The sequence below is a fragment of the Chelmon rostratus genome, chromosome 13 (assembly GCF_017976325.1).
Source record: "Chelmon rostratus isolate fCheRos1 chromosome 13, fCheRos1.pri, whole genome shotgun sequence".
Lineage (NCBI taxonomy): Eukaryota > Metazoa > Chordata > Actinopteri > Chaetodontiformes > Chaetodontidae > Chelmon > Chelmon rostratus.
This window is the reverse complement of record NC_055670.1, coordinates 20,036,045-20,051,572: the sequence shown is the minus strand read 5'-3', so window position 1 is coordinate 20,051,572 and position 15,528 is coordinate 20,036,045. Positions and strand designations below refer to the sequence as shown.

At 45.7% G+C, this 15,528-nt stretch overlaps 1 protein-coding gene across 2 annotated transcripts in view; it reads right to left on the bottom strand.

The window, feature by feature from the left end:
* LOC121615912 (neuropilin-2-like) overlaps nucleotides 1-15,528 on the bottom strand; it is a 91,257-nt gene that overhangs the window by 39,860 nt on the left and 35,869 nt on the right. For both annotated transcript variants that reach the window (XM_041950429.1, XM_041950430.1), the window contains exons 6-8: nucleotides 15,270-15,439; nucleotides 11,445-11,600; nucleotides 3,308-3,452 (exon numbers count right to left, since the gene is read on the bottom strand). In XM_041950429.1, coding sequence (XP_041806363.1) covers nucleotides 3,308-3,452; nucleotides 11,445-11,600; nucleotides 15,270-15,439 — 471 coding nt within the window. The remainder of the gene's footprint in view (nucleotides 1-3,307; nucleotides 3,453-11,444; nucleotides 11,601-15,269; nucleotides 15,440-15,528) is intronic.

Here is a 15,528-nt window from a genome sequence, read left to right as displayed (position 1 = left end):
CTTGGGAAACTTTCCTATGCTCTCTCTTTCTGTTTCAAAGACCAGTACAGCATCCGTGATTTGACAGAAAACACTGTATTCGAACAATAAGAGAAATTAATTGATGTGAAAAGGATACTGTGAATTGGACGTCTTGCATTGAAAGGTTGATGTCGGGGCTTTGAGAGGCTGCCAGGAAGGTAGATGTTCTTTGAAAATGTGAGGATGTAAAGTACGTAACAGGCACACAGTGCGCGGTACATGTTATTATTATCCTGTAAAAGCTTTTGGATTTTCTCCAAATGCGAGGACTTGGTCTCAAACCAAACTTAGCTCCTGCTTCATCTTACACTTGAAAACTCTTCATGAATGAATGTGACTTTCAGGTCAGGAATAATTTGCCGTCATGGTTTGATCTAATGGCGACATGCGCTGTTAAAACCACGACTGGTGTGCTGCACTCGGCTGCTTTCCATCAACACATTTCATTATTTTTCCTTCCTGCGGCTGCAAAGTTGATGCATAACTTTAACCAAGCTACCAAAAGGGGATTCTTCATGGGGAATTGAGCCAGAGAACTCCCAAATGGAGGAACTAAATGAAAGCGTGTTGCAGATCAAAGGGATACTGTTTATTACACTGACAAATGTGTTTTAGTCTAACAAGCATCAGAATATGTAATTTCCATGAATAATGAAAAAAAAAAAACAAAGGGAACAAAACAAAGTGACCATTTCTATTTGAAAATGGAGCAGGTGAAAAAAGTGATGGGATAAAACATGAGATGAAAAAGAGGAAGAGCGGGATAAAAAGGTGAGGAAGGGGAGCTAAAGGACAAGGAGGAGATAAAGAGATAGACAAAAGGTCAAACAGTAAAGATGGACTGTGCAGAGAGCGAGTGAATGGGAAGGGCGAGAACGATAAAGAGAGAAAAGGGGGAGAGAGAGCGGATTGACAGCGAAGGGTGACGCTGATTGATGGTGACATTCTTCGGGTCCACATGGAGATGAATGTTTAATGCCGTGACGTCTGCGGCCGCGCCTCGCTGTGGTAAATAATGAATCAACAATAAACAACAACAGCTAAGCAATGCTGGATGAGCTCCCTCTGGCTCTACGCTAGGCACAAAAACTGATTAGCAAGAGGAAAATTCTATTATTGCATTGTTTATTCTATGATTCTTATTTTTGCATCCATCTTGTTAAGCAGCTGCTCTCCAGCAGGGTGTTTTTTTTAATACAGGGGTGCAGCGGGAGTCGATGAGAATATCATCTTCCGAGATCACAGCAGCAGAAAATAGATAGATATCACACACCAGCATGAGGGCCCTTAAAGCTCACACACATATATGCATAGACGCACACGCACCAGCACGTAGAAGTGGAACAGTCAAGGTCTCTCACGCACTTCCACGATGTTTAGCCCACACATGGGGTCCCACTGTGCTTTTCCTGATAACAGGGTCTTACAAACACCGTAAAGTACACCATTGAGGCTCTGCCTCGCCGAAGCTCACGCACGCCTACGCCTACACAAGCCGGGCGAGTGGGAAAAAAAAAAATGATAAAGGTGCTAAAAATAAATGATTGATAGGTGCTGCGGGGCTAAAATAAAATGAGATTAAGGAAGGAGGGATGGAGGAATGAAGAGCTGAATGAGGCAGGGACAGGGAAGATTTAAGGGAAGGGACGGGGAGGAGAAAATGAGAGACAGTGAGAGAAAAGTGGGAATGGAAGCTGTCAGCAAAGGCAATAGAAGGACAGAGGAAAGAAGTAGAGTCAGGAGGAAGAAAAAACAGAGCGACACTGAGGAGGGATTGGCAGAGAGTGAGAAAAAAAGTAGAGAGCCAGAGAGACATAAAAGTGTGATTTAAGTTAATGACATGTCACTGACTGACTGCTTTATGTCTGCCTTTATAGGCCTGCGCAGGGCATTATCACATTCCCCCTGGTGGTGTGTTCGGGTGTGTGCTTGTCAATATGTGTGTGTGTGTGTGTGTGTGTGTGTGCGGGGAAAGTAAAAGAAGAGATACTGCATAGCCATTAGCAGGTAATGTTTGCTTATAAAGTTTTCTCTGCACGTTATAGACATATCTCACTGAAGCTGTGGTTCGCTTTCTCTCCGCTTACCCGCAAAGTTACAAACTCTCTCATCCTTCTCAACAAAAGGCTAAACTGAGTCTGAAGCTGCCAAGATTTTGCATGAAAAGTCAGTGTTTTCCTCAGGGCTTTGATAGATTGCAGACATTACAAGGCGGCAGAGATGGGCAACACGCGGGGAGGCATAAATGCTCAAAATACGCGTTGAGTTGGAGCTCACTGCTGAGAGTACAGTGAGAAGAGTAGGGTGATATATAATGCAATTTCAGGTGTTAAAATAAGGTGAAAAATAGGCAACTGGTAGACAAGAACACAGGCAAAGATGCCTTCTATATGCCACATCCCTGTCTCTCTATATCACACACACACCTACACACGCGCAAGCAGTACCATATTGTTTTGGTGTGACTGTGATTTGTGTGGGTGCTGAAATAGCCCTCCTAGATAAGAGCATATCTGTCCCTCTCAATGGCCACTACGATGGCAGCAGAGAGAGGCCCTAACCTAATAATGATACGGTGGAGCTGGGAAACACACACACACACACACACACACACACACACACACACACACACACACACACACACACAGTGAAATGGATTGAAACTCTCTTTTACCATTTCTATAACGCACAGACAGACACACAAACACAGACAGTCTAATTAAGTTTTATCTATTTATAGTATTGAGCTGATTATGCTGGTTGAAATCGTGTTTGTTTGCCAGGGCTGCAGATGAAAGCTGAGAGCCTGTTACTCTCTGATGTTATCACCCACACATCACACTCTAGTATTATTCTATTACGACAGAGTGTGTGTTTGTGTGTGTGTGTGTGTGTGTGTGTGTGTGTGTGTGTGTGTGTGAGTGGGAGACAGAGAGGGAGGATATGTATATGAAAGAGCGAGGGCAAGAGTGTGAGTGCACATGAGAGTGGGTGTGTTGTGTGCATGTGAAAGAAAGAGAGACAGATGAGAGAAAGGAGAAGGAGGTATGAATAGAAACACTGGTGGACTGATGGGTGGATGGGTTCTTTTCAGGGAAACGTTTTCTACCGAAGTTATTTGTGCAGCAGTGTGACCCCGCCTCTGACCCGGTGTAAAAGCCAGTATATCGCTGGTATAAAATTTGGCAAGACCACTACCGTGTTTTCACAAGAGTGAGTCCCATGAGGAGATGGGCCAGGAAAAGTCTGAGAAGCTCTACAGAGGAAGACGAGTCGTCTTTCTTACCCGTGATCTGACAGCCGTAGAGCTCGAACCGCAGCGCAATGCCGTTCTTCCACGTCTGAGGTCGGATTCGTACGAAGCGGGCCAGGACCGGCTGCGGGATCCGGTTGAGGACCACCTCCGTGGCATCAGCATTGGCATGGAAAACCTATGCATAGAGAGAGAAAGAGATGGGAGTCAATGATAGCACGTTAACGGCTGGTTTTTCTACAGCTGGAGCTCAAAGTCACTTCATGACAACTCATGAGCGCAGAATGGACGATGAACCTCACGGCCAACAAAACAAAGGATAAAGTTTGATACAAACCATTAAAATCGGTTTTGTTTCTATATGCTGGGTGTGTGTGAGAGTTTTCCATGAAAACGGTAAGGACTTTGTAGGCTTGACCCAGTATAATTCCTGGAGAGACATTTTGTTTACATGACGACACTTTAGTCATACCGAAATATTGCAACAAATATGGGAAGGATTGCCTTGAATTTTTCTACAGTCAGTTTCCGGGCGACATCGCCTGATGACTTTGGTGAAAAGTTCCCGACTGTTCCTCCAGCACCACCATGAGGTTCACGCTTGTGGTTTTGACTGAAACGTCTCAACAACTACTGGATGGACTGCAAAGGAATTTGGTGCGTTCACATCCCCTCTGGATGAAAACATAAACGCACACACTGAATGTACTGTTTCTGTTCATGAAGGAAGAAACAAATGCAAGGGTTTTCTACCACACACACACACACACACACACGATTTGAGGGCATGCAGTGTGTCATAAATCAAAGTGCGCAAGTATGTGGGAGAGCATCCTCTTCTCACGTCCTCTTGACTTAACCACACACACACAGAGCAAAGGAAAACACAGGCTGTCACCCCTCAGCACACACACACACACACACACACTGAAACGATATTAACAAACGACTCCTTCCGGACAAAACCATCTCTCTCTCAAACACACACACACACACACACACACACACACACGATATTGACAAATGCACTACTTCCAGACACAACTGTCGCATACATAATCACACACACACACACACACACACACACACACACACACACACACACACACACAGTCTTGCCACTGCCTCACAAAGTGCCCTCCGAGCTTGCACACTCCCCGCCCTGTGCACACGCAACACAAAATGATTTCCTCTGAAAACACACACAAATACAGATAAAAAGGAAATTGAATGCAAGCGCACATGGCCAGAAGCACTCTTTCTGTCTCTTGACACCAAGACTTTATATCTCTGTCTATCTGACAGAGTGTCATGTCTCTCTCTCTCCGTCTCCACAGGAAGACACAGCTGGGCTTCTCCTCCTTTCTGTCTTCCTTTTCAACATCTCTATCTATGCAACCCCCCCACCTCACTGCCATGCTGATACACTGCTGTAAATTAAAAAAGAATCTGAAAGTCTATGCTGTTGTTTCATTAGAGAACCTCAAAGGCTGTTTTCCCTCGTGTCTCTAACACGCTTTCTGTTATATTACATCAGTCCTGAAAACACAACATAGTGTGTTTATCACAGAGAGGAGTAAACCTCATTCAGCAGAGCCAAAGGCTTTGCAATTACTTGCTTGGGTACGCATTTATAGATGTTCGCTTTGTTTTAGGAATGCATGTGTGCGTGTGCGTGTGTGTGACTTCACTCTTTTCCTCCTGTTCCCAATCAATTAAACAGCAGGCTCCGTCAGGGGTGACAAAATATGGATGAAAGGGGTTTCTGACTTGGAGGAACTGGAGCAGCTACTGGGCCAGCTGGGAATTCAACCCATGGCGCACTGGGTGATACAAAGTCAGACCCAGTGAACTCATGCCCTTACAATGGCCTTAATACCAGAAACTGTGACCAGTTAAATGATGGAAAAATGCCGAAAGGCCCCAAAAGACTTAATGGGATTGTGGTAGCGGACTGTAATTACAAGTGTGTGTATGTGTGTGTGTTTGTGTGTGTGTGTGTGTGTATGTGTGTAAAAGTGTAATTATGAAGTCTCACTCTAAGGAGTCAGGGGCTTGCGGGTGCTTTCTGATTTCCCTTGGTGCACACTGAAACATTTCCTCAGCAAATGTGTGCACAGACCCACACACACATACACACACACACACTTAGCTAAGCGCTATATGTGTGGACATAACGTGGACATAACTGCGTGCATAGAGTCTTAGATGTTTTTCTGTGTGTGTGTGTGTGCGTGTGAATGTCTGACCTTGTACCCGCTCTTTGAATTGGTAATTGCGTATTTGTGTATGTAGCGGGCACTTCTGTATACATACTGTTCAGGGACACGAATGCGGAGTCCATTTTGTTTTCTTTTAGCAGCTTCGTTCAGGGTCACCAAACAGAGATGCAGCTCTATTTCAGCTCCGGCTTGATGCAAACCCCTCACTGTTACGACCGCCTCAGTAAACTGAAACCCTTTTAGCAGCAAGCTGAAAACACTGGAAGAGCTCACCACCACACACTGATTATCTTTATGAAGACTTTAAAAAGTTGTCTCTTAAATATTCTAAATCAATGCCAAGCTGACCTCACTGTCAAAATTTCAATGTGTTTTTCTACAGTTTTATCTTCAGATTAAAATTCCCTGCTTGGTCTTATCAGCCCACGTTAGAGCGATAGTTCACAGCAAGAGCAACGCGTGTAACTTCTCTTTGTTAAAGTAAACCTACCAAACACAGCTTTCAGGTTTACCTAAACTCTTTCAATCTGCAGGGTGTTGCTTGCTTGCAGTTTAATAGTGCAAATCAAAGTAAGTAGTGCCTTATTAAAACATATTTTTTCTTGCTATACATTCAACAGAAGCTTCCCCCCCAGGTTGTGGCTCTGCAGCATGAAGCCACAGCGAGGAGGTGTAATGGGATACACAGCATCTCCGAGGTCTTGAACTAAATTCACAGTTAACAGTCTCTTTCTAAAAGGCTTCTCCAACAATCAGCTAATGGACTGCACCTGTAACCCATCTCAGGTTATATTGTGTGTGTGTGTGCGTGTGTGTGCGTGTGTGTGTGTGTGTGTGTGTGACAGAGAAAGAAAGAGAGAGAAAAGAGGCGTAAAGTCAAGCATTCGTTCACCCAAGCCTTCCTGGTGTCAGCTTGCCTTCTCTCTTAACGCAGGTGGCAATATCAGACCATTAACAAACCGCCACAAAACACACACACACACACACACACAGGCAGGCCAAAACAAACAAACAGAAATGTTGTTTAACACCAACACTATAAGAACAATTCCAAGCGAGAGAAATCTTTCAGAGATTCAAATGGTGCTTTCATCGCTCAGCGACAGTCAAAGGTGACAGACACGGATTGAATACCGTTTTCTCCTTCATTTACACACGCCGTCTCCTCTGAATAACAAGCGTGCGCAGGGCAGAAGGACACATGTTGTGTAGCTGCTTCTGGTTTGTAGTCAGACGCCGACTAACCAAGTCTAGCGTGTAACTACTGGATGGAAGAAGAGGAATATCTCATTGGGAAGAAAAGAACAGGTGTGTGTGTGTGTGTGTGTGTGTGTGTGCGTGTGTGTGGCTGTGTTGTGTGCCTGCAGGGCCACAGTCAGTCAGCCAGTGAGGACCAGTGCAGACACATTGAATTATTCAAATGTCCGTGCTGCGTGTGTTGTGTGTGTGTGTGTGTGTGTGTGGATAGAGTTATAAAATAGTAAAACACCCCCCATCTCCTCTAATTCCATCACACACACACACACACGCTCAGACTTCAGGGAGGTAGCCTGTCTCTGACAGCTGAGTCTTGGTAAATGCGACAGTTCAGTCCACAAATCTCACAGACCAAATGACACATGGCACCCTAGGAATATCCCCCTTTGTCCCCTTCCTCTCTTTTTCTCCCAGATTTTCTTTCTTCATTTGTCACAAACTCTTTTCTCCCTCTCCCCTTTGACCTCACCCTCCCTCCTGCATTTTCCCTCACCTCGCCTCGCCCCACCCTCTTCCGACTACGCCGTCGTTTTATTTAATTTCCCCTCTCCTGACATCCGTCCAGGCTGCGTTGCTGAGACCTCTGATCTATCCAGAGGGATTTGTGGTCAACACCCTTGTCTGCTATTCTCATTATTCCTCCTCTCCTCCTCTCCGTTCATCCATCCATCCCTCTTTGCTTTGCTCTGTGGTTCCCCTGCGAACACCCCCCTCCCTCAGTCTCTTTCCTTCACTCACTTGCTCCCCTATGAACCTCGCTTTCCTCCCTTTGGTTTCTCCCTCTCTTCCTCCCTCTGCACAGCTCAGTTTCTCCTCTCTCTATCAGTTCAGTGCTTGGCTGGTTGACGTTTTGCTTGTGTTTTCGACTTCCCAAAACTTTCCTCTCATCACGATCCCTCTCATTCCACCCACGTCCCCCTCCTCCATTCCTCTCCCTCCCTCCATCCATCCTCCCTCCCACAGATTAAGGTGGGAATAGGAGGTTTTGGTCTTGGCCGAGGTCCAGCGCTGTAATGGCCACAGACAGCTCTGCCTGCAGCAACTCGGGAAGGCTACGTAATGACATTTGTACCACGTTGATCTTAAATGAACCTCTCGCAGCGAAAGGTCTCAGACTCCTCCAGACGAAGACTCAAACTGAGACAACATCATTTCTCAACCGGAGACCTCGGGTCACTGAAAATCGCTGCTTTTCTCTCGTCATGTGGGCAACCTCCCGTAACCAGGCCCGCGGCCAGTTTTCTGCTCTGAATCATAGAATAGCTGAAGTTACACCGACACCGTCATTATTTTACTTTTCTGTTTCTGTATAATGCAAGAGCACATGAGCAGTCAAATGATCTGACATGACCTGATGATCAAGAGGGGATTTGAAACCTGGCTGCTGCACAACACAAGCAGGAGCAGAGGAATACAGAAACACTCACGGATACAAAGACGGAGAAAACAAAGAAAGCTTGAAATACGATTCTAATAGAGAAACAGCACAGCACATTGGTTCTGCAATGATGATTTCTAATATAATCTTCTTCGCCCGGCGTTCCCCCCTGAGTCGTATACTTGACCTATCTGTCTGCCTCCTTCTCTGGTGCATGTCTTGAGTGAGTGTCTGTCATTTGTGAGGCTGTCAGTGCGATGCAGGAAGAAATGCTCTATGAATATTACTTCTTCCCTCCAAAACGTTTCTGCAAGCTAACACATATTCCATATGTGCCATCTGGTTCACAACAGGCCTTTAATGACATTATCAAATACATTACAGATCACACAAATCATCACGATGCTGTGTGACAGCGGCGCCGCCCCTTTGGGCTGGCTCCCAGATGTTTTAAAACCAGAGTGTGTGTGTGTGTGTGTGTGCGCACAGTGGCTGCTTTATTAAGAGTTACTCATCTGAGACAAGTGCTGCCATACAAGAAAGAGGTTGTAAACATGCATCTGTCCACATGCATGCATGTATCTGTGCGTGTCTTTGCTGTAATGCGCACAGACCGTATGCTATGCGCATGCTTTCCTTTTCTTTTCTTTTCTTTCTGTCCATGTGGCTCCCATTACTTTTTGTCCTCCTATAATGCTCTTGCTCATAAAACACTAATTCAATAATTCTTCCAGATTAACACACCCACATACACATACACACACACACCAAACCATCACTGTAGCCAAGCACAAAAAGTCATTTGTTCGAGCAGCATAAACTCGTCTGTCTAAATCATGATGACTTTCTCAGAAACATATGGGGGGATGGAGCACGAGTGATGGAGTGTCGAGGGAGGTGAAAGAGGGGAGATGGAAAAGAGTGGAAGGATGAGGTGAATGAAGATGTGAGGAGACTGAGTGTGCAGACAAGGAGGGAGGAGGAGGAGGATGGATGGAGAGGTTTTGAGAGAACTCGTGAAGGGGTGAGTGAATGAAAATGTCAAGCGAGAGATGGATGGAGAAACGGACAGTTCAGAGCAGGTTCAGGTTCAAATTAAGCAGAAAGTTGAATTGTTGGAAAAGCCTGGGGGGGGACGCCCTGATCCCATTTACACAGTTACACATTCACACCTGGAAGCTGCTCAGTACACCCCGAGTCTGATCTGCTGCCCGCTGAGCAGCTCCACCGGAGTAGCTGGGGTTAACGGCCTTGCTCAAGGGCACCTTCGTACTGATAAGTGCTGCCTTTCACTCCCCCCACCCAGATTTATCCCGCCAGCGCGGGTGACTGAACCTGCAACCCTCTGGTCACAAGCTTGCTACTCTAACCTTTATGTGGTCGAAAAAGAAAAAATGTTACACGCTTACAACTGATCCCAGCATGAAATCCAAATGCTGGATCTGCTTTCAATTATAAAACAACTCTTCCTTGAATTATCCTGTGAATGCAGACGCAGCATTTTACACACCCAGACCATAAAACACTCTGCCAAAAGATCTTCTTGGCCATTGCTGCTGAGTTTTTTATGTGTATCTTTCTAACATAAAACACACACTCTCGCTTACAAACCTAAAGTTGACAGCTCGGACGGCGAGGCCGATGCGGACTGGCGGCCTGAGGTGTGTCAGACGTAAGAACAGACATTAAGCTCCAGGATGCTGCCACCATCGTTTCATCGTCAGATAAATGACCATCCCTCTCTTCGTCTCTTTTCACCTCTCTCTGCTCTAACTTCGCCCTGCTCCCTCTTTCATGATTGATACACCGTCGCGGATCAAATGAAACGACTGATGACCCGGAGCTGAACCACCAGATTACTGCGCAGACTGACTCACCAGGGGGGCGGAGTGGCTCTAAAGACCCATACCAGTTGGTTTGAGGTTGTGCATGTGTTGGAAGGCGAGGGAGGGATATTCTTCCAGAAGCTGCTGCTGATTTATTCTAAACCCCTCCTCCTCAAAGACACACACACATTCATATGCACATGCACGCACACACACCCCTCTGCGTCTCCCTAGGCGCAGAGCTCTGAAGCAGCTTTCCAGGGTTATGGGGGAATCAAGTGGGATTATGGGTGGTGACACCAACAACTTACCCCAAAACATCATCATTAATCCGTTTTGCATATTGGATTTTTGTTGTTTCGTACCCTGGCGTCAGTGGAATATAGCTATTTGACTGAAAACACACCTGACTGAATGGTGAACTGATTGCTTGATTAATTGATCATTAAAAAGAGGTGGATTTACTTGCACATCATGCATGAATTAAATAACCAAAATTATGATTTTTCCATTCAACTGGACCTTTGACGGAGCTCAAAAAAAGCTGTGAACCTGATTAAAAGAACTTGCTTTACACTCACTTTCTTGTCCTCCCTCTATCATCCCTTGCTTTTATTTATTTATTTTCTCCCCAACTCTCTTTTTACACAACTCCCTGTGTTTTATCCATCAATCACTTATCTGCGAGTTAGCTACAGCTATAAGCCTTACGGGATCCGCAGAGGAACCCCAGATGGTTAGACCAAATCTCCCGTTTCCCAAAGAAGCATTTGTATGCATGCATCTGTGAGCGTGTGCATGCGTTGGTGTTCATGAAGGAGTAAAGGTTTACAGCACGAAGCTAGACGTGGCGTTAGACCGCAGGACAAACATGTGTGACCACCATAGCAGGGAGAGACCGGCTGTGATGGGAAAAACAGCCACAACCGCCAGAACGCTGCTACACTTTAATTGCAGTTGCAACCATTTTAAAGACCCTCGGTCCCGTCTGCTTCATTTGGACCCGGCACCCCGAGACCGCGCAGCACTCGCTGATGATTCATCGTGCCTGAACACCTCTGAGAGAGACAGTTTAGAGACCTGTCCAGCCAGGTTGACATTAGGCAGACCTCTGAGCAGAAAGTAACAGAAACCAGATGGGATGTGAAAAGCAGACTGCGCAGTCTAAGTGTGGCCGCGTTCGGTGATGTAAGGTATCGCTTGGAGCTTGGAGACGTGTGCTGATTCTGGCTCGGTCGTAAACCCCTAAATGAAGCCAACTGAGCGGCGGTGGAAAGGCTGTAATTGCAGACGCGGGTTTCATTTTGGGCTTGTGGTCAACTCTTGCTGCATATATTCCGTCTCATATTTTTCTCTCTGCATGTGTGTGCGTGTCGAGGCATGTGTGTCACCTAAGAGCATCCAGACTTTCTCCGGTCTGCATACTTTGCAGTCCGTCCCGTGGCATGCGCGTGTATGTGTGTGTATGTTCGCGAGTCTGAGCTTACCTTATGATTCTTGCCATGCCTGTAGACCATCCAGTCCTCGCCATTGGTGCTGACCTCCAGCTTGAAGGTGGTGACATGGTAAGCCTTTTGGGTTTCCTTCGAAATGGCGCCCTGGGTGGCGATACCTGTAAGCACCTTTAAAGTGTGAAGGTCCACCTGTTGGACAAAGAGAGAAAAAATGAAACATCATGAAGCATAACACACTGAAATCTCAACTAAATTCCAGAGCATTTCCTGATCTGAATCTGTGTTTCTGGTCTGAGTCAAACGCCAGACAAAACGCCATTAAAATTGGATAAAAAACACACAAATATACACCTGAACTTATCAGCATCCATCTCTCACCTTCACCACTCTCCTCTCCCCTCCCTCTCATCTCCTCCTTTCTCTCTCTCTCTCCTGGCAGATCGATAGTAATGACCTGGGGCTCATTTTAATTTCCTCCCATACAATAGCCATAATCACCTCCCCATCCTGATTGTGGATGCTACGCTACGTGTCTGGCATGCTGCTCGCTGTGTTGCATTATACGCGGGGGTGCAGGCTTCGCGCTCCTTCCGTTTCAAGGTCCCTGAAGTAGATGCACGTTTGTTTTGCTCCACAGTGCCCGAAAACGAGTAGATCAAGCAGAACAATGTGGTCTGATATTTTGATAGATTCTCTCAATTTGTATGGGACACAGAACTGCAGGTTTGAAAGAAACCTGAGGTCACATGTTTTAATCAACACAAGGAATTATTGTAAAATCAGCTTTGTTGGTAACCGAAAAGACTGGACAAGGATGTTCATCAAAGCCACTAACTGAGCTTTACATTCACTGAAAAGCTCATTGTAGACTACTTTAATCTGGGGTCTCACGTGTTCTTTTTGATGGTTGTAGCAGCTGCATTTACATTTATCCTTGAAAAGGTGGACAGAACACCTGCAACTGTTTTTAAACCCTTTTAGCGTTTTCATGATTTATGTTCTCTGCTACGTTGGGACAGTGATTGGAGATCCAACGCTCTACTTTACAAAACAAGGTTTTATATAAAAGAGCAGAGGGAATACAGACAAAGAGAGGCTGCAGGCAAAGAAAGAGCAGAAGATGAGAAAGGTTCTACTGTACGTTATAACATTTATTCTCCTCCATTGGAGCTGCTGAGACCTGTAGATTAATCACAACTTCTTGTGTGTGCGCTGTGTGTGTGTGTGTGTGTGTGTGTGTGCTGTGCGTCCCGCTGGGGTATAGCACAAAACACTGGGGGAGGTAAAATGCTGCGTTTGTTATCTGTCAGAGAGACAGGTGTTTTAGATTACTTCCAACACACACACACACACACACACACACACACACACACACACACACACACACACACACACACACCAGCACGCTTACGGCCAGACAGAGATCCACCAAGACAACTAATCAATAGTCCGGAACTGAGGAGAGGAATGGATGAGGAGAGGGGGAGTGAGGAGTGAGGGAATAAGAGAGAGAGAGAGAGAGAGAGAGAGAGAGAGAGAGAGAGAGAGAGAGAGAGAGAGTGGAGAAGGAGGTGAAGAATGAATATGAGGGAGAGGGAGATGCTAAGTGAGCCTTCTCAGTGAAGGTTTCTCATCAATCACAGAGTTGTTCGAATAACAGAGCCACCAGAACTCACATCATCAATCTGCACCACACCTCACCAGATCAGACCAGACCGGAACAGAACAGAACAGAACAGAACAGAACAGAACATCTACATAGGGGTAAGGGTCCTAGAGAGAGATTTAAACCACACACGTAGCTCTTGAGCCAACATAGCGACACACACACATGCCTGAGCTGCATGGGTACACATCAGCAAACACACACACACACACACACACACACACACACACACACACACACACACACACACACACACACACACACACACCGTTACAAGAGACCACGGGGTGTAAGATGCAAGAAGGAGAGGCATGTTGGCATTTATGACAGCTGCTTGTCAAGACAGGGGGTGGCGCACACACACACACACACACACACACACACACACACACACACACAAAAGTACATATATGTACACACACACACACATGCAGGGGCCTTTCTCTGTGCTAGGTGTTAACGCTGGGGAACAGCTGAGAGCCTCTGTGGAACGCAGAGCCTGACCACAACACCAGGGAGACACAGAAAGACAACACGAGGGAAGGAGAAGACTCATTTTCAGCCATCTGTCAAGTCGATTTTATGCAAAGGTCTGACATGTCACGAACAATAAAATCCCGATCAGGGCTCTTTCCATCGGACGAGTCCTTCAAGCGATTCACCTTAAGCAAATTCTTTAATGTCAGCTAATTTTGAGAGTGAGCCGGACAGAGTGAGCTGTCAGCTGCCGTCGAGGTGATACAGGAAGGAAGCGTGAGTCTGATGGGACCTTGGCCTCACGCTGCCTCTTGGCTACAGTCCCTTCCTGTGTTTGCCGGCCCAGAGTGGAGCAGAACTACTGCTTCTACTCCACATCTGTCTGTGGCTATCTGCGGCTGTGTCACTCATAGGTGAGGAGCTCGCCTGGCCCTTGTCTGATCCCTAACTGGCTCCTTTACTGTCAACCGAACAAACTTTTGATCATTTCTTTGATGCAGCACATCTTGGGCTTTCTAATCGCGGGGTTTTCAGAGGATGGAACGAAGCAAACCTTGACAACACAAGCTTTTTTAGTGGCATGATTTTGCGGTAAGGTTTAAAACTGAGAATCAAGAACCGGTTGCGACGAAACTTGCCCTTAAAATTCTGCGTAATAATGAAAACTGCATGTAACGCTGGTTGTAGGAGGAGCTCAAAGCATCAGCGCCTTTTTCAAACAAGCTTATTAGCAATGATAAAGCAAAACTTGCGGGCCGTCTCTGAAAGGCCACAGGAAGGTGACACCCAACAAGATAATCTGATGTTTGCAGCAAGCAGCTCACTGAAGAGTGCCCAGCAGACTGGTTTGAACTCATTTCTCTCTCAGGGGTGAGTTAGCCTCCCCCTCTCTCCCCCAGACAGCCTCATAACTCAGGCACAGGGATGGCACAAAGTTGGCACTGTGATAGAATGCAGGAAACAATGCCTTACTCCGGCATCTAGCTGCTAAACCTTGATATAACTGCGCCTCCCACTCTCTCTCTCTCTCTGTCACCCACACACATTCACTGACACAAATATAGCTGTGGTGGAGTTATTATGTGTGACATGTCAACACAAGAGGAAAAAAACATGATTAAAATACGAGTGCAATCTGTTTTTAGTTTAGGCAGAGTAAAGTTTTTCAGTAGGAGTCTGTATTTTAGGATCAGGATCTGTGGATTTGTGGCACAACCTGACGAAAAAGAAAAAACCCTTTAATAGAAATAAGCTTTTGATGTTGCACTATGTGTACCTGAGGTTTATTCTATATATTAATGAACTGTTCGTCCAGGACTGTGACACTGGTTTGCATCCTGCATCTGTGCTTAAGTTTCAGCAACTTCAGCACTTTGTTTGAGGTTAAGGAAAGATTGTGGTTTCGGTTAAATGCTAATAAACATGTTTTGTCTTGTGCTTTAAGTCACTGCAAACTTTTTCTGGATTAAAACCAAGACAAGGATCTTTCCTTAAGCTTAAGCAAGTGCTGCAAGTGCCTAAATATATTGATGCTGTCACTACAAGCAGTTATTATAATGCAAAATCAGATTTCACTTTACTGATAACAACATTTATTTTATATATTATTATTTTACAATTGCAGTAAACGTATTTCTAGGGGACGTGGTGGGTATATAAATATATATATATGAACAGGGTCGTTTGGGTGCAGGTTTCTGAGGGGAAACTCGTACCTGTATGTACTCCCTGTTGCTGTCTTCGTTGGGCGTCCATCCGTTGTCCTTGTAATTGAGTCGGGCCTGTCGTGGCAGCCAGTGCTCATCGTAGAAACTTGACGAGGCTGTGATCTGGTCGTCCGTGATCTTTCCTGACTCCAGACCGAATGCATTGCTACAGTGGAAAGCTACAAGAGGAGGAGGAGGAGGAGGAGGAGGAGGAGGAGAGATTTAGACCAACATTCTAGCTTTTCCTTAAAATTCAAAATAAGAAAGA